Here is a 20,414-nt window from a genome sequence, read left to right on the forward strand (position 1 = left end):
GTTACAGAATTCATATCAGAATTCGGGTTTTAGGATATTAATAACTAAGCTTTAGGAATATTGTGCCAGTTGTTTGGTAGACCTTGGTGTTTTATCTTTTCATGTTTTAAAATGTATTAATACATGTGCCAAACAAGAAACTGAAAACTATTATATTTTGTATTTTTACTTTAATTACCATAATCATGTTGAATTTATTTGATCATTGATTTTATTTCATGCGGAAAAGCTAATTTCTTCTTAAATTTATATCACTTGTGTTTTCACTAGCTACATTTTATAATCCAAATGCTACTTTTATTGTAATATCTAAATGGATATAGAAAAAGAGAAGTTTCTCTACCAAGGGATTATTACTTTTGAAAGGACCAGATACAGTTTTCTTTTTAAAATTAGGTTATTTTAATATTGTTTTGTTAGAAAATATAGGTGAAGTGGTTTCAAGAAAGTATTTTGTTCCTCTTGAACGAGATAATGTTGTGTGTTAACTTTTCTAGCTGTAGCTCCAGTTTATTATTTAGTGTTAGAAAATCAATTATTTGAAGGCACCGAAAAAATATTCTTATCATCAACAAAATAAATTATTGAAATTTAAAACAAATTGAAATTTAAAACAAATAAGCTTAACTCAATCCATAAACTGTTACAGTGCCCCCCTAGTCCTTCATCATACTCCCTTTCCTGATTCCAGAGTTTCTGATTAACTCATCATCAAATATAAAAGATGATAAAATCTTTTGTACCATGTTGTAAAAGGAAGAGAGAAAAGAATTTCCGATTGTGAGATTTAAGTTCTCATCAGAATATTAGAGGAATATTGTAGAAAGCAATGAGATCTTTTTGGTAACATTGAAACCAAACTGCCCACAACAACTTTATTCAGTGGCCCTACCAATCCCTGCTTCCCCATCTTCATTACTCAACATGAATAATTGACAATTGTCACGTGTAAAGTGCTAGTAACCACATTAGATCCAAGCCTCTCTCTCTACCAGATTGTCACCAATGAGCGTCACTCATCTAGATATTTCCAGTCCTAAATCAATCTGCTCCCAGCTTATGGCTTATAAAAATGAAAATAATCCTAGAAGATATTAAAATGTTACTTTTATAATGAATATATATCCAGTGTATCCACACCTGGCATGATCAACTATCCCTACCCTAATTTTTGTAAAGAGGTGCCACATAACTCTAAATGTAATTTAAAATTTTTTTCTTTACAATTTTAGATAAAATTTGTGTTTAGTGAAATGCAGTAAAATTAATTGCACAATTCAATGAATTTTGACTAGTGCATTCAATGCTGTAATCTACATCTCTATCAAGGTATAAAGTATAGATCATTTCCATAAGGTTGGAGAGTCCCTCAAACCTCTTTGCAATGGACTCTGTCATCTTCATACCTTACCCCAGGCAGCTGTTTTTGCCTGTTCTGGAATTTCAAACAAATGAGTCACCCAAGTTGTATTCTTTTATGCTCGGCTTCTTTTTCTCAGTATGATGTCTATCTGTAAGATCCATCTGCAGTGTGGTATACTTCAATAGTTTATTACTTTTTATTGTTAAGGTAGTATTCAATGATATAAATATACGATAATTCGTTTATCTATTTATCAATTGATAGACATTTATATTGTCTCCTCCTTTTCTTGGCTATTATGAGCATAAAGCTGTAATGAATTTTTCTGTCCAAGTATTTTTGTGAACATGTGTTTTCATTTCTCCTGGGTACATACTTAATAGTGAAATTATGGGTCGTGAGCTAAAAATCCAGACCCTTTTGACTGGAGGGCAATACCTAACCCAAAGGTTTTTATTTATCAGATATCCACTGTTCACCCTCAACAAGAAGATCCAAATAAACCCTACTGGATTTTGAGGTTGGTCACAGAACACAATGAAGCAGAATTTTTTGAAGTGAAAAAGGATACAGAACGAGCAGATGAAATCCGAGCCATGAAGCAAGCCTGGGAGATGACTGAGCCAGGAAGAGCTATCAAGGTCACTTGAGTGGGAAATGTTGTTCTTTAACTTTCCATTCCTAGGCACCAGTCTGAAGTGAGAGCCATGAGAGTGAAAGCACATAGTCTTTCCTTTAGGAACGGTATCTGGAATTTTGTTAGACACTCACTTACTACATGTTAAGACCATATTTAAACACACTGTGAAATGTGCAGAATGGCTGATACCAGATGATTCACAAAAGTGAAGCACATGATGGTGCCACTTTATTGGCCCAAATTGTGGGTTCCCTTGTTCTTTTACATAGTGTGGGCTGTATTGATGTGGTTTTGGAATATACATGAGGTTCAGTGTGGTAAGGTCTGGAGCCAATGACCAAGAAAGATGTCTTTGGTGCAAAATGTTGGTTTATTGAAGCACAGGGACAGGACCCACAGGCAGAAAGAGCTGCTGCCCAAAGTTGTGAGGGGTGGCTGACTATATACTATGGGGTTGGGAGAGGTAAGGAAGAAGAGAGGTTTCTGAAAGAACTTTCATTGTTAAAGAAGACTCACAGGATACTAGAGGCCTTGCCACTGTCAAGTTAAGTTGTTTTAGCCTCTAGCACTGCATTAACATGAAGATAGTTGGAAACTTCCTGGAGGAACATTATACTCTGCCTGCTTCAAGTATCTGTGAATAGGCTGCAGGTTATAAGCACATATAATTGCATCTACATTTCCTTCTGGAAGCTAGGCTATTTTTTTAAATTTTTTATTTCTTTTCAGCTAACAGTATTTATTGTTTTTGCACCACACCCAGTGCTCTATGCAATCCGTGCCCTCTCTAAAACCCACCACCTGGTTCCCCCAACCTCCCACCCCCTGCCCCTTCAAAACCCTCAGATTGTTTTTCAGAGTTCATAGTCTCTCATGGTTCACCTCCCCTTCCAATCTCCCTCAATTCCCTTCTCCTCTCCATCTCCCCTTGTCCTCCATGTTATTTGTTATGCTGCACAAATAAGTGAAACCATATGATAATTGACTCTCTCTGCTTGACTTATTTCACTCAGCATAATCTCTTCCAGTCCCATCCATGTTGCTACAAAAGTTGGGTATTCATCCTTTATGATGGAGGCATAATACTCCATAGTGTATATGGACCACATCTTCCTTATCTATTCATTCATTGAAGGGCATCTTGGTTCTTTCCACAGTTTGGCGACCGTGGCCATTGTTGCTATAAACATTGGGGTACAGATGGCCCTTCTTTTCACTATATCTCTATCTTTGGGGTAAATACCCAGTAGTGCAATTGCAGGGTCATAGGAAAGCTCTATTTTTAATTTCTTGAGGAATCTCCACACTGTTCTCCAAAAAGGCTGCACCAACTTGCATTCCCACCAACAGTGTAAGAGGTTTCCCCTTTCTCCACATCCTCTCCAATACATGTTGTTTCCTGTCTTGCTAATTTTGGCCATTCTAACTGGTATAAGGTGGTGTCTCAATGTGGTTTTAATTTGAATCTCCCTGATGGCTAGTGATGATGAACATTTTTTCATGTGTCTGATTGCCATTTGTATGTCTTCATAGGAGAAGTGTCTGTTCATATCTTCTGCCCATTTTTTTATATGATTGTCTGATTTGTGGGTGTTGAGTTTGAGGAGCTCCTCCCATTCTGTGGGTTGCCTCTTTGTTTTGTTAACTGTTTCCTTTGCTGTGCAGAAGCTTTTGATCTTGATGTAGTCCCAAAAGTTCATTTTTGCTTTTGTTTCCTTTGCCTTTGGAGACATATCTTGAAAGAAGTTGCTGTGGCTGATATCGAAGAGGTTACTGCCTATGTTCTCCTCTAGGATTCTGATGGATTCCTGCCTCACGTTGAGGTCTTTTACCCATTTTGAGTTTATCTTTGTGTACAGTGTAAGAGAATGGTCGAGTTTCATTCTTCTACATATAGCTGTCTAGTTTTCCCAGCACCATTTATTGAAGAGACTGTTTTTTTTCACTGTATATTTTTTCCTGTTTTGTCAAAGATTATTTGCCCATAGAGTTGAGGTCCATATCTGGGCTCTCTACTCTGTTCCACTGGTCTATGTGTCTGTTTTCATTCCAATCAAAATTCCACCAGTATTTTTCAAAGAGCTGGAGCAAATAATCCTAAAATTTGTAAGGAATCAGAAGAGACCCCGAATTGCTAAGGAAATGTTGAAAAACAAAAATAAAACTGGGGGCATCACGTTACCTGATTTTACGCTTTACTACAAAGCTGTGATCACCAAGACAGCATGGTACTGGAAGCTAGGCTATTGATAGAAGTTCTTCGTTCTTATAAATTGTTGAGGCATTTGTAAACTGAGGGAGACTTGGGTCTTGCAGGATTTTGATCTCTATAGATTAACTATTTGTTTTTCCTTTCCTTAGTTTTAGGGCAGCCAGAAAGTGCCTGAGGAATGTCACATAGATCCCATTGGTGGGGGTGGGGGGTAGGTTGTGGGATGTCAGGTTCTGCTTTGTCCTCAGCTTGCCTTCTGTTTCCTCATCAGTATCCACATCTGTCCTCACACTCCTAAGTAAGAAAGCATAAACATGTTTAATATGGTTTTCATATACTTTGAACAGCCTTGAGTGGATAAAAAAAGCCTGTGCTGCCCCTTGTGGAATATACATACTTCACATCTCCCTCCCTACTCTATGTAAGAATCATCGCTATAGTGAGCCATTTTATTACTCATATGTGTTTCATGGCCTTACTCAGGGTTATTAAGCCAGATGAAAAAGCTTCAGGAGCAACTGGACCTAAGGCTGCATGCCTTGTGTATCCGTTTTAAGACTGCTTCTTTGTGGGACGCCTGGGTGGCTCAGTTGGTTAAGCAGCTGCCTTCGGCTCAGGTCATGATCCCAGTGTCCTGGGATCGAGTCCCACATCGGGCTCCTTGCTCAGCAGGGAGCCTGCTTCTCCCTCTGCCTCTGCCTGCCATTCTGTCTGCCTGTGCTCACTCTCTCTCCCTCTCTCTCTGATAAATAAATAAAATCTTAAAAAAAAAAAAAAAACCTGCTTCTTTGTTAGCTCTCAGAACTGTCAGAATTATGGATGGCTTAGAATTTGAGTTTATTGGATAATAAGAGCTGGCCTAGTTCAAACTGCCATATTTATTCTCATTTTCCTCTTTCTTTTATGCACTCTTGACATGTTGTTTCCAGGGCCATTCATTGATAATGTTTGTTCTGTAGGCTTCCCAGGCTCGCCTGCATTACCTCAGCCGGTTCATTAAGAAAATACCAGATGCGGACAGCATGCCTGTGTCTGAGAGCCAAACCAAAGCTCTGGAGGAAGGTCAGTGAGCCCTGCCCCAGCCATCTCAGAGCACGGAGCTGTGCTTTGCACCTCTTAAAAGACAGAGGATTCTACAGGATAGGAAAATAGATTCTGATTTTTTTTTTTTTAATCAAGCAGATGTTTGCTTTCTCCCCAAGTAGATATGGTTTTCTCCATTTAAGAAAAGATGAAACCAGAAATAAGAGTGAAGCCTAGGTCAAGATAGCAGTGTGTGAATTTGAAGGCAGGCCCACGACTGTTAATCTGGCACCTTTCTAGTAACAATAGCTGTGAATAATAACAATAAGATAAAGCTAACCACTTTTATTGAGTGATTGTTTTGGGCCCAGAATTGAAAATACTAATTATTTCATTGAACACTCACATGAATTCACTATAATCTGTAATCTATAATATGATTTCTGGCTTACCAATAAGGACACAGGCTCAGAGTGATTTTCTTTGCAATTTGCTGAATTCACAAGATACCCAGAGACAGGCCAGCTTACAGATAGCTCTCCATGACCCCAGAGCACCTTCACTAACCCTTCACTGCCCCTATCTATAACCTCCTTGGGATGCCAGGGAGGCCGAAGACGTTAACATTCCCAACCATGCTTTTCCATGTTTATGTTCTTAGGAATGAAATTCAATGATTTTTATAATGATAATGCCCCTTCACTTTTTATAAAAAGAGTATAAACAGCAAGTATCACCCTGATTTTGTTTCTTGGAATGGGTACTCTTCACAGAACTTTTTATCTCCTTTTAACCTACAGCAGCAATGAGGTAGACACTATTATTCCTTTGTACAGATAAAGAGACCAATGCTCAGAGAGTCACCAAACTTCCTAAGTCACAGATCTAAAAGGTGATAGAGTAGGATTTGAAATATTTCTAACTCCCAAAGTACTCACTTTTCTAAATGTAAAAGTCTAATGTCATATCGAGTATACAAAAGTGAATAGGTTTTATTATGATTTTATCATCTCATTATTTTGAATTTTATTATTTTATTAGAGTTTATTATTGTTTTTAAAAATGTATTAAGTTATATGCAAAAGAAAAATGTTGCACAGGACACTTGTTAAAAATGACAAGAAACACTATTCAAACTATTGCAATAGGAGTCAAGACTATTGTAGTAGGAGAGAGAGAGAGATTGAATTCAACTTTGAATACAGCAGGGAAAAGTGGGGTTTTATAGTGACTAGGTAGGGAATGGGTGGAAAGTTACCCAGAAAACTTGGTTAGATATCGAAGGTAGGGGGAAGAGAGAAGTTGGATTGGAATATCAAAGCGGGGTTGGGGGGCATTTCTTGATAAATTAATCCAGCAGTATTTTTTGCCTAAACTGGAATTTACAAACCAAGGACAAGGCCTAGTCGAGAGCAAGGCTCAGAGGAGGCTGACCTTGTCCTACAGCATTCACGCAGTGAAGACACAAATATTGTACAATTTGACAAATTTTTATATCTGTACACACTCCGGAACCACCATTATCAAGATATAAAACACTTAAACATCCCCAAAGTCTTCCTCATTCCCCTTCCATCAACCATTTTCTCCCTCAAAGTAACAACTAGTCTGACCTCTATTACCCTGTTTCCATTTTGCCTGTTCTTGAACTTCATATATTTGGACTACTACAGTATACACTTTCCATCCCTCACCATGAAGCTCTTCTAACATTTCTTTTGTCAGATTAGTAAGATGTGTTTTAGAAGAAATTTGTCTATTTTATGTAAGTTAAACTTCCTAAAATAAATTTATTTTTAATTTTTTTTGATCCATTTTGTCTGAAGGGTACATCAGTTTTAATAATATGTTAAAATGTGTATTTATTTTAACATTTCTCCATGCTTTCAATTACTAACCTCTTACCACCTTTTATTCAAAGCAGAATATAACATTAATTAAATTATCTACAATTGATAAATGGGGGGGGGAATGTCTGTATAATGTGGAGGTTGTGATAGGTTTTACACATTTTTTTTCTCCCCCAGGCATAAAGATCTAGAACAGTGGGAGTAGAATTGTAGCATTAAGGAAAAACTTCCCAGCTTTGCAACTTCACAAGCAAGAGCTCTTCCCATCTCTATTTTAAGATAATTTAGACAAGTGCCTAGACACAGAGCTCCCTCTCCAGAGAGAATTGCATTCACATACATTTCCCATACAAGGCAGGTTGCTACCTCTACCAGGGCCCACCCTAGCAGTGGTCCCAGTGTTCAGAGATCCCATTTCCTCTTGCAATGTCTCACCTCCCCAAAGCCTCTATTTTTATGTGATGTGTTTGTATCCTGAGGTATACTTCCAGACACATTGGTGGTCTGAGCCATCCAAATAATTTCTGAGGCTACCAATGATTATTTTCGCTAGTGCTCTCGTTGGAGGTGGCAAAGCTTTCCAGTCAGCTCCAAACCTGGTTCCCACAAGCCCTCGCTAGTTTCTGCATATGATTTTATAGAATACAAGCTTGTCTTGGCTAACGCACATGTCGTGTTGTAGTTGAAACTTTGTCAAGTGCCACAAGAGAGTCAGACACAAAGAGTTCTGTGAGTTCCGATAACAAAGATGTCATACCGTCAGGGAACATGCTGTGGAAGAAGTGGCAAATGGGGAAGGGCTTGAAGGATCTTTCCAAATCGGGGAGCAGCGAAAGTGGAGGAACGTCCCCAGCAGGGAAGGAGGAGCAGAGCATGCGGAAGGAGATCAGTAAGTGGTGTTCTCGTCTGTAAGAAAAATATGTACTTGGAAATAAAAATTCTGGAAAGACACTGACAAAACACATGTGATGTGTAGGGTTATAGCTACGAAAATACGTATTTTGGATTCATAGGTCTTCATTTTGCTTATCAGAGTAGATAATTGGTTCAATGACCTCATTGCTCAGTAGTTAACTTAAAGGTAGAAGTGAACCAAAACAAAAAACAAAAAACAGGAGGTGTATTTTTGTACACTTCTATGTGTCTACAAACACTAAAAATAAAATTGCAGTGACCACGCATGCCATTGTCACCAAACACAGATCCTTTTTTTAATCTATCATAGGCTTCATGGTGTATTTTCTTTTTACCTTTTATAACAAATTTTAAATATTTGGATTCTAAAAATTTTGGAGGAGAGGAGTGAGTTTTCAGTGGTGCACAAGCCACACTGATTTGGTTCATTTTTGTATAGTGGGGATTCGTAGTTGTTCACTAAAATGAATGTAAATCCTCTACGGAAGTTTTTAACAGAGAAACGTCTTTCCATGCCGGGTCTCCCTGAGGAAGGATTTCCTCTCCCCAACTCCTGGATGAAGGGACAAAATTGCTAAGGGACTAAGTGTCCTCTGTGGTTGAAACAATAAATCTGGCTGCCCATAGGGGATCCTGAGTCCCTTACTTGTCCCCGAGTTAGAACCACTACTTATGGTAGTGAGGTGAATGGCAGGGGCCATCTGGCTGTCGCGTTCTGTGACTGTGGCCCATTTGCCTCTCACATGGAGCTACATTCTCCAATTATACCTGTATCAGTGGCAAAAATCTTAATCTTTATTTCTCTACTTGTTCAGAACCCAGGCAGGTAAGAAAGATATTTTGAAAGGATGCATCCTCAGGAACACCAACAGCAATGGTTCTTTTCTCAAAACTGCTAAACCAGTCTGGGAATTTTTAAATTAAAAACTGCTTATGGCTAAACCATGTCCTTGAAGGAGTTCCACAAGGAAGAGGAAAATTCCAAAATTCAAAGGGCTCTTTTACTGCGGTAACAGGAGATTCCATTTTTTTAGCCAATATTTTGAAAGTAGGCACTCGTTTAATAAATAATGACATACAGGATGTAACACTAAAACTTATTTCGAATAGCAGCTATCATTCTATATTAATATTTAATTTGTAGAGTGGTTTTACATCTATTATCTCACTGGAGCCTCTATGAACTAGACAAAGCATATACTGCTATCTCTGCCTCAAAATTTAAGTGATTGATAAATGTCTCACGTGAGGGCAGGAAGCTGAAACAATGTGGCGTGAATCAGGACTCAAATCCTAGTTCTTTTCATTCCACATGTTGTGATCTCTAATGGAACACAAACTTTTCGTCACACTTGGTTAAAGACTTGTGAAATGAAAATCTAATTACGTTTGGAGGTCGACCTGTTTATACGCTAACAAAGTAATTTTTTCAAGTTGCAAAAATGGAATGTAATCATGATTCTTCACTCCAGCCTTGGAAAGTGTGTCCCCTCAGTCATGGTGTGGAATCATTTTCTGTGCAGAGCCCCAGACCAGTGTGTTGGGAGGGACTGCTTCTGTGTCAGCTTTGGTGTTCTTCATTTCTTCACACTTTTGGCCTTTGGTCTTTAGTCCTTTCTATTAAAGTTCACAGCACTGTGAAAGAGTCTACTTTGGGATGGAAAGGAGTGGGTAGGAAACAGGGAGGAAAGGTAAATGTGATTGGAAATGAAGAACTGACGCCAAAGTGGTCTGTCCTCAACCAAAAATGTCTTCCACACATTCTGAAATGTGTTTTATTATCACTTTTATTGAATGCAAATAATATATGTATAATATAATATACATACATATTATATTACATGTAAAATAAAATATAAATTTACTCACACAATATCAAGAAAAGTCGACTCCTTCTCCCTCCAAGAAAAGGTGTGCTGTTTAGTTTCCAGTACCTCTTACAGCACTGAAACATGACCATGGACTTTGGGTATGGGGGTTGTAGAAGGACTCTTGCTTGAGAACAATGGGTCTGGTTGTGCAGCTGTTCTCTGGAACTCCATATGATGCTCTTATCTCCGCTGTTGGTGCCCCATACTAGCCCTCACTCCTGGAGAAGCATTACCTGTAAGAGATTACAGACCCTGGGAGAACTTTGCATGATCTGGTCTCTTTATTCCATTTGAAATTTGTAATTCCCACAAAACTGTGTTATTCTTGGGTGATTGGATGGCTCATTTTGTTAAGATCTGCCTTTGGCTCAGTTCATGACCCCAGAGTCCTAGGATCAAGTCCCACATCAGGCTCCCTGCTCAGCATGGAGTCTGCTTCTCCCTCTGCCCTTCACCTCATTCATGCTCTCTCTCTCTCTCTAATAAATACATAAAATCTCTAAAAACAAAACAAAACAAAAACCTACCTTATTCTTGCTACTTCCTATTTTCATACAGTAGGTAACTTAGAACAATTTCCTTCATAGTAGCAGAGGGCATATGAAAATGATATTACTGTGGATTTCACATCTAAGCATTCTTTCTCAATACCAAAGCCATCGTCAAGTTCAGCAATCTAAACATTGCTTTCCACTTGCCCTTTATCTCTGGGAGCCTCTAGAAAATGCTGTTTACAAATGTTGCAGGTGATCTTTGTCTTTATTCCTACATCTTTTCCCCAGGCTTCACAATCACTATGCCCTTGAACAGCGATTTTTAGACTATCTATGACGAAGTAAGTTTTCTCCCTTAGTCCGTTGGAAACATACCAGGCTGTCATAATACACATCCTATTTTGACACAAAAGAGTTTAGTAGCCAGAACATGAAGATTAGGAGTGCCTGGGTGGCTCAGTGTGTTAAAGCTTCTGCCTTCGGCTCAGGTCATGATCCCAGGGTCCTGGGATTGAGTCCTGCATCGGGCTCTCTGCTCAGCAGGGAGCTTACTTCCTCCTCTCTCTCTGCCTGCTACTCTGTGATCTCCATCGGTCAAATAAATAAATAAAATCTTTAAAAAAAGAGAGAGAAAAGAACATGAAGGCTAAACTTCTCTGCCCCTTTCCCACACCCTCTTCTGTTTGTAGAGTGGTTTTCTGTTATCTGGCAGAAGGCAAGAAAACACAACTATCTAATTAATCACTGATTAATTAAAAGTAATTACTTTCCTGTCAAAGTCAGCAGAGTTAGTGTCTTATTAAAACAACTCATGTTTGAAATGCCAAAAATATAGCCAACATAAGTAGATATGTTCACAAGAAAAGCCAATGAACTTTAGAAACCTAAGATCCCATAGTCGTCACAATGATAAAAGAAAAGTTATTGGCTACTGGTTCCTATAATACATATTATAGAATGTTAATTCTTCAAGAATGTTTTATGTTATAAAATGAAAGACATGATTGAATTGATGTTTTCATCATAGAGTTGAGTTGGGATATTTTTTTATTTCACATGTACCATGTCTTCAGGTGTTTTCAAAAAAAATGAATAATTTGTACATCATGTTTAAAATGTTTTTTAAAGGTTTATATTAGATTGAATTTCTGAATGAGTGATCACTTTTAACAAGTTGTTACAAATTAAGCACTTTCTAATATTGTGGGAGGCGATCGCAACCCCGTGTAAAAAGTAAGACTAAATAGTCTGTGGGCATGAGATGTCCTGATGGCAAAGTTAGGACTTAATATAACCTCTCCCCCAAAGCACTAATAAACTAAAAATTAATTAAAAGACATGTTAAAACTCTGAAGACATATAACTAAATAATGTACAAGATACAAGATTAATATACAAAAATTACTTTCATCTCTACATAATACCAATGAGTGATCAAAAAAGGAAATTAAGACCCTTTTATTCACAGTAATGTCAGTAATAAATGTATGGAAATAAATTTATAAAAGTGCAAGACCTGTATACCAAAAACTACAAAATGTCACTAAAGGAAATTTTTAAAAATCTAAAGAAAGAAGGAGGCAGTCCATGCTTTGGACTAGAAGACTCAATTTGGTCAGATGGCATTTCTCCCCTAATTGATCTATAAATTCAGTATAATCTCCATCAAAATTCTAGTAGACATTTTATAGAGTTTATCAACCTGATCCCAAAACTTACTTGGAAATGCAAAAGACCTGAAATGACCCAAGTAATTTTGATAAAGAAACAAGGGGAAAGATCTTTACTTCATGTTTTCAGAATTTGTTATGAGGTTAACCGTAATCAAAACACAATGATTTGACAGTTTCTTAAAAAGTTAGGTGTCATTTTACTATTCTTAGTTACATGGAATATTCAAGAAAGACAGATTTATAAAGACAAAGTACATCAATGGCTGCCCTAGGTTTATGATGGGAATGAAGAAGGTCTGTAGAAGGCACAAGAGATTTTACGTGGAGAATGGAAATGTTTTGAGACTGAATTTGGGTGCTGATCACACAACTCTGTAAATGTATGAAAAAGCCTTAACTTATACTTTTAAAATGGGTGAATTTATGGCATGTAAATTATACTCCAATAATTTTTTAAAAAGGAGATTAAATGTCCTGTAAAGTCTGAGTGGTTAATATTATAGTCTCTAAAATCTCCTTATTAAGTTTGTTCCTGTGGGTTCATATGCGTTTTGGGAGTAGAAATTTCCTGCTAACTTGATTGTCACGGTTTACCTGCTATATATTGCCTATTCCACTGGATCTGCAAGTTTCTTAAAGTAGACTACTGTGTTGTAATTATTTTTATATCCCACCCCTGGTAGTGTTTATGATGATTTTTACCTCTAGATGAAGCACTTTAAATATTAGGGTCATTTAATTTGTGTGTGGTGAAATACAGCATGACTTTTGCTTCTTGTCTCCATCTCCATTTAACTACCAGTGGGGTAACATTCTGTTACCCTTCTTATAGAGTATATTCACTTTGCCATCTCCCTCAAGTAACTATAAGTATAGTAACACCAACTAGAAGATAAATATGAAATATATTTTAATAAAGTTGCATTGAATCAGATGAAAATCATATTAGACAAGTCCAATCAATGTTTTTTTAAACAGAATATATTATTTTTAATTAAAATAAGATATAACGGTCATGTAGGCAGTGTTGATTCTTTTTTTGAAATCCTGGGACTTATTTTCTTAACAGGATCTCGTTCACGATCCCCAACAATTTTGGAAATGTCTCCACAACTTATTCGAAAAGCACTAGAATGTGTAAACTTAAATCAGTATGTACGGTAAGTTTTAATAAACATGATCAATGCAGAATCTGTGTTCACAGAATTTTGGATACATTAGTAAGCAGTTGCTAAACAACTGAAAATTTGAACTTAAATACTTAATATACATCAGTGTATTCAAATTTTTAGGGGTACGTGATTTTACCCCTTAAATTTAGCAAATGTTTTATTAAGTCAATCATAAAAGCATTTGAATATTTTCTGTAAAGATTTAATTTGTAAGTTGATTAAGGTGAGGTGAGCTGCAGAAAATTCCCACTATGCCTGCTGGCATTATTTAAGTACATTTAATTTTATCAAGAACCAGACAGTAGGATTAACAGAGAGAGATAGTGACTCAAGCATACTTATAAGTTTGAAAATATATTCAACATTATTTAGCTGCATAAATTAAAAAAGGAAAAACCTCCAAATACTCTCATACTTTTCAACACCAATTCCATGAACACCTCATCAGATGAAGCATCTGATTTTCCTTGTACTTTCCTAGAATTGTTTCCTAAAATATTAGTGACTCAATAAACGGAGAATAACCCATCAAAAAATAGTAAGTTTATCCTTCTATTCCTAACATTTGATTGGATTCAGACCACCTCACTGTTCATATGATTTTAAATTATTTGAATTCCAGCATTCCAAAATGATTTATGCATCTCTTTTGATGTTTTTATAGAAAAACAATGGACTATGACCCTATGCTACAAACAGAGGAATCGAACCAGCATCAGGCAATGCAAAAGGCAGAGGAGGTTCATCAGTTCCGCCAGTATAGGACCAGAGTCCTCAGCGTTCGAGACATTGACCAAGAAGAACAGCTTAAAATAAAGGATAAAATCCTGGAGATGTATGGGGAGATGCGGGTGAGTCTCAACATACAGAGTACCACTGACACATTCTCTTATAATGTTAAAAAAAATATCATAGAATCACATAGGACTTGGGTGGGAAGCAGTCTTGAAAGCATTTAGTTCCCAACTCCTCAGAAAAGATGGAGGATCGGTGAAACACACCGAATTTCACTTATTTCCTTAAACCCCTTCAAAATGCAGAATTGAGGATCTATCCACAAAAATGAGAGGAAGGAGAAAGAAGACAACAAAGAAATATGTGTGAAGGTAAAAAGAGCTGGGTGAAGATGGTATTCAGAGACTTGAGGCAGCCCAATTCTAAGCTAGTAGTAGAAAAGCTCTTAAAATAATCAACCCAATTTGCTCCATGGAATCTTTGAAAGGCTCAGAAATATGTCTAGTTGGCATATCCTCTTGCTTGTCCAATAGGCACCTTCAGCAAACCTCCACCAATCCAGATTCTATCATTCTTGCCCTCTTTCTCACATCAACCCAAACGTATCACCTGCACCAACATTCCCCACTCAGGAAGGGCAGTTGTGCTCTCTCAGTTGCTCAGAGCACAGATTTCAGAGACATCCTTGACTTCTCTCACCTCTTTCACCTAATCCATTATCAATACTTGTCCGCATCACCTTGAAAAATATACCTATAATTCAATCACTTTTCGTTCTCTCTATGCCTACCACCCTAGTCCAAACCCCTGGTAATTTCTATTCAGAGTTATCACCACTGCCTCCTGACTGATCTCACTGCTGCCATCTTGTTCTTCTGCAATGGAATCTCTGCTTCAAACCAAAATGATTGTAACCATCAGGAAAATGATTTTATCCTGTGGTAACAAATAGCATCAGTGTCTCAGTGGCTTAAGACAGGGATTAGCAAACTTGTTTTCTGTAAAGGGCCAGATAGTAAATATTTTTGCCTTTGCAGGTCAGGTATGGTATCTACTCAGCTCTGCTGTTGTTCATACAAATTCAGTCAAAGATAATGTCTACGTGTGTTCCAGTAAATCTTTATTTAGAAAAATAGGCAATGAGCCAGATTTTTCCACAGGCCTCCATTTGCCAACTCCTGGATTAAAACAACCGAAGAGTATTTCTCCTTCTAGCTGCATATACAGGGAAGGTCCGCAGAGGGCCCTTCTCAGCACATTTATGTTTCATAGTCATATTTCACTGGTCAAAGCTAGTCACATGGTCACATACAATGACGGTGAAGGAGTTAGCCTTGCGGACACCTTGATTTCAAATTTCTAGCATCACTAATGCTGAAACAATAAATTCTGGTTCCTTAAGATACCCAGTTTGTGGCACTTTGTAACAAAAGCCCTAGCAGACTAAAACTAAGACTAAGACTAAGAGGTCTTTGCTACTTTATGCCTGGAGAACTGCGAATATTTTATGAGTTGCACTAGTGGTGATCATAGTTCATAGTGCATAGTACATAGTACATCTCTAAAATTTCACTCCTGTAACTACTTCACATTTCACTAAGAAAAAGATGTCTTTATTAGGGTGTCTAGAGTTCTATATAATGTATAAAATCTAGTGCCCGCTTTCCTCTCTGATCTTTTTCTTCCATAAGAAGAAAGTTTTTTCCAAACTGACTTCACCTTTCCACTAATAGCCAGACATGTTCCCACCTCTGGGGTCTTTAACTTGCTCTTAACCTTGTCCTAGAATATTCTTCCCCCTAGAGAGTCAAAGGGTTTACAGCTTTACTTTTTGAGATCTTATTTCTATTGCCACTTTATTAGAGAGATCTTCTCTGGCTACCCTTTTATAGTTAGCATCCTTCAATATCTGAAGGCCCATGCCTGGCCTTATTATTTTCTTTAAAACAATCATCCTATATGCGTATTTGTTTATTGATTTAACATGAAAAGGTATGTTTATTTTATACATATTATTTATAAATATTATAAATATTTATTTATCATATAAAATATATAATATATAAGCATATATATGTATATATATATAAAGTATGTGCACACTTTAAATCTGTCTTCTATAGAATTTAGTTTGAATGTGAATAGGATGTATGAGGTACAAAACCCCTAGTTTTGGTTGAATCAAACTTAATAGAAGCATTGTCAGTATCACATTTCTTATTAGATGGGAGAAAAAGATACCAATCCTCAAGAGATCACTAGCCTATATTAAATTTACTTTATCCTAAATCCTTTAGATGACTTTCTTTCTCTTTTTAATATGGTACTACTACCATCTTGTACAATTGATTTAGCGAAGCCAATTTTATTATGGTGGATACAGTAATTTTCTTTCATCAAAAGATTTGAAAAAAGTCTCATTTTGACATTCAGCTCTTCCATAATCTCTACCACAGTCATGCATGTTGCAAAACCACAGAAAATTTCTTAAAGAATTTAGCAATGCAGACAAAACAGCCATTTCTAGATGCTTCTCTCCTGGTTAGCATCAGTTCATTAATCTTTTTTTTTTTTTAATTATATCGTTTTTGAAATAGGAAACAATCAACAGGGTGGACCGTGATTGTGCTCATACTATCAGATATCCAAATGAAATAAGAAAGCCAAAGCTTCTTAGGAAAGCTACATTGGGACTTAGTTATATTACTGCTTTATTTGTGAACATATTTAGGATGGTGCCTGGAGCTGACATTAAGCTTTGAAAATTACCCTTCTTTTTGAAAATATAAACTATAATACAAATCTAGTTATATATATATTTTGAAAGTAGAATCAGGATTTCCTGATGGATTGTTGGTATACTATAAGAGAAAGTAAAGAGTCAAGAAATGCTCTAAGGTTTTTGGCTAAACAACTGATCAGGTTGAGTTGCCATTGGATCTGATGGCTTGAAAGAAAATACAAAGATTTCAATTTGGGAAATTTTTGGATATACCTATTATATTAAAAAAAAAAGGCATTCTTAAGTATTACAGTCATGTGGAGATACTGAATATCAGTTAGATATACGGTTCTGGAATTTAGGAGCGAGATCTGGGCTGGAGATTAAAGAAGTAGGGGACCCATCAGTGTAGAAATGGAATTTAAAGCCACGGGGCTAGATTAAAAAAACCACCAAGGAAAGAAGTCTAAGATTTAAGACGTGGCCACTTCCTAATTAAGAAATAAAGGAGAAGAGGGAAAGTCAGCAGAGACAACTGACAAGGAGCAGTTAGTGAAGTAGAAGAAAAGTCAGTGGGACCTGAGGTCCAGAAAACCAAGTGAATCAGTTGATCCAGGAGGAGAGGGTAGGGGTAAGTAAGAATTGGACCAAGATGTGGTCTCTCATTTAAAATTAAACTTGAACGACAGCCAAACTGACGATAACAAAGATAAGCAGTGAACTGGGTGATGGTATTTGAAAGTTCTTCAAATACATGCCAAACACATTTCATCGGGTCTAGTACAAGTAACTTACTAATACAGTATATCAGGTCTAGTATAGTAACTCACCAGTACAGTATATCAGGTCTAGTACATCAGGTCTAGTACAGTAACTCACTAGTATAGTACATCAGGTCTAGTACAGTAACTCACTAGTACAGTATCTAGTATAGTAACTCACTAGTACAGCACATCAGGTCTAGTACAGTAACTCACTAGTACAGTGTATCAGGTCTAGTATAAGTAACTCACTAGTACAGTACATCAGGTCTAGTACAGTAACTCACTAGTACAGTATATCAGGTCTAGTAAAGGTAACTCATTAGCACAATACATCAGGTCTAGTACAGTAACTCACTAGTACAGTATATCAGCTCTAGTTCAAGTAACTTACTAGTACAGTGTATCAGGTCTAGTACAGTAACTTACTGAGCACAATTACGGTGAGAGTCGCTCTGAGCCACATGTTTTCTAGAGATTATATTTGAACTCTTGCCTATCTCTTCACCTTTCTGTCTCTTTTTCCTGTTGATGCTTCTATTCACCATTTTGTTAAAATCTCATGTGCTTTTTGTTGCTGTCTCACGTTTCATGTGTTGATAAACATTTGAGACCATAACCTAATTTTTTTGGTCTCTCTTCAGTAATTTGCCACAGAAATCTATTGGCATGAGGAAGAGATAAGGGGATTGTTTTGTTTTGATTTTTGTTTTTTAATTTTTTTCTGGGACCATGATCTTTTATTAGTAAATCTTAATTGCTTAGGATTTTGTTTTGAAATAGGACTCTTTAGATGAAGCCCGACAGAAGATCTTCGATATCCGGGAAGAGTATAGAAACAAGTTGCTGGAAGCTGAGCGCCTAAGATTAGAAGCTCTGGCTGTGGAGGAGGCAACAAGTCCAGTGGAGCCAGAGAAGAAGACACTGTCTCCAGACACACAGAAAAAAAAGAAAGGAAAGAAGAAGTAACCAGCAGGTGCCCAATATTTGCCTTTTTCTGGAGAGGAAAACCCCCTTTTTCCTTCCTTCTTTCTTTGCTCCCTTCTTTCCTTCTTCTCTCTGTCTCTTTTTTGTGACCTATAAACTTCCCTGCTGATGAGGGATTAGGTTTTCCTTCTTAGAATGCCTTCCTGCGTTTTAATGTTCAATTGTTGGTTTCTCCCAGAAAACTATAATTTGAATAGCCATTACAGTTTCAATTTTTCTAATTTCAATAAAAGTGCCTCAAAATATTTAAAATACAATAACATTGAAGTGTTTCCCTCTGAATTGCTGCATTTTTGGTAAGCAGTAAAACAAGATCATGAATGGGCTAACAGGATTGCATTTGAAGACTTTGAACAATAAGAAAAATAACTATGGTTCTTAGAGGAAATTTTGTTTCTAAGTGTAAAAAAATATTGTAACTTTATAATATTTTAAAAATATGCTTCAGATTTGTGCTCCCCCACCCCCCAAAAAAGCTGAACTTCCAGAAATGTCCTTCACTGTTTGAAGGGCAAGAGCTGTTATGGGTTAAGCTCAATCAAAGTGTTTGAACTCAGAATCCTGACAGTCAGGTCACCCAGACACAAAGAGAGTGACCACAAATACGCCCCTTGTCATCAGTCCCAGCGCTTTGTTTTTTGTAAGTCACAGAGCATGTTCTCTAATACCAGTTTTAGAAAACTGCAATAGATTAACTGAGGCATGTAACTGGAAATGGGCTTCTCCCAAAAGCACACTTCTAGTTCATGCCTTCCTGAGATAAAAACTCCAGTGATATATTGTAATCAGTCAGAGCTGGGAGTGCCTAGCTGGCTTAGTTGGTTAAGCCACTGCCCTTGGCTCAGATCCTGGAGTCCCAGTATCCAGTCCCATATCAGGCTCCCAGCTCCGCGGGGAATCTGCTTCTCCCTCTGACCTTCTCCCCTCTCATGCACTTTCTCTCATTCTCTCTCTCTCAAATAAATAAATAAAATCTTTTTAAAGAAGCTGTTCCTCTTTGATAGGTGATTTTTCTTTTTTCGTGTACTTAAAGCTTTTTAAAATGTTTAGTTATATATATATACGTATATATATATGTAATTCTACTTAAATATGCAAACACATGCACTTTTCCCCTATTATTCTTGTCTAACCTTTTTTTCATCACCCTGTGTTCTTCCAACCCCACAAAATAATACATGATAACAACCTAGTACAAATATTTCTGTTCTTCACTCACCTGATATAATCGTACATCAACATTTTATATCATGACCTATTTTTCAAAATGGCATTTTATTATACATTCTTGACTGTGTCTTGATTTTTCACACCAAACAATACAAAATCTCTTTGAGACAAAAATAATTCATTCTTTTTAATTACTGTGAAATATTTCATGGTACAAATACATTGTCATTGATTCAGCTAATTCTCCTGTGATGAATATTTGCTTTGTTTCTAAACTTTTCTGTACAAGAAAAATGGGTAAGAATAGAAAAAAAGGTAGCAAGATGGTAGACTTAACTAAGTATTTTCTAATAAAAAGAAATATAGTGTCTGACCTTTAAAATAAAGGAAAAATAAAATCAAAATATTTTGCAAAAAGATACTATAAATATTATTATATAAATAAATGCTTGGAGTGACTACACTGGAAATACATGGGACACAGAACGCCAAGGGCAATGTTTATGCCTATACTTGGAATCACTGACAATGCAGTATGTACAAATAAATGCAGACCATTCAAATCTTAGAGAGGTAAGATAATTCTTTGTTGCATGTGATTCTTTCGAAGATTGGGGATATCCAACATCCTTGACATCCAACCAGTAAAAATAGCAATAGTTTTCTGCCATTCTTGGGCCAATCCAAACTGCCCCTACATTTTTCCTAAATATCCTCTAGAGGGCTTTCACTGTCCCTACTGAGATCACCTCCATGTAGAAGAACAGTAAAGATTACTAAGAAGCTGAAGATAGTAATCTGTGAATAGTAGTTAATAAATAACTCC

At 36.8% G+C, this 20,414-nt stretch overlaps 1 protein-coding gene across 1 annotated transcript in view; it reads left to right on the plus strand.

Moving 5' to 3' along the window:
• Window positions 1-18,498, plus strand: part of ADGB (androglobin) — a 168,853-nt gene extending 150,355 nt beyond the window's left edge. The window contains exons 31-36 of the mRNA XM_059399200.1: window positions 1,828-2,004; window positions 5,175-5,277; window positions 7,771-7,977; window positions 13,102-13,201; window positions 13,878-14,064; window positions 18,215-18,498. Coding sequence (XP_059255183.1) covers window positions 1,828-2,004; window positions 5,175-5,277; window positions 7,771-7,977; window positions 13,102-13,201; window positions 13,878-14,064; window positions 18,215-18,400 — 960 coding nt within the window. The 3' untranslated portion in view covers window positions 18,401-18,498. The remainder of the gene's footprint in view (window positions 1-1,827; window positions 2,005-5,174; window positions 5,278-7,770; window positions 7,978-13,101; window positions 13,202-13,877; window positions 14,065-18,214) is intronic.
• The last annotated feature ends 1,916 nt before the right edge of the window (window positions 18,499-20,414 follow it).

Source organism: Mustela nigripes, chromosome 5 (genome assembly GCF_022355385.1).
Source record: "Mustela nigripes isolate SB6536 chromosome 5, MUSNIG.SB6536, whole genome shotgun sequence".
NCBI lineage: Eukaryota > Metazoa > Chordata > Mammalia > Carnivora > Mustelidae > Mustela > Mustela nigripes.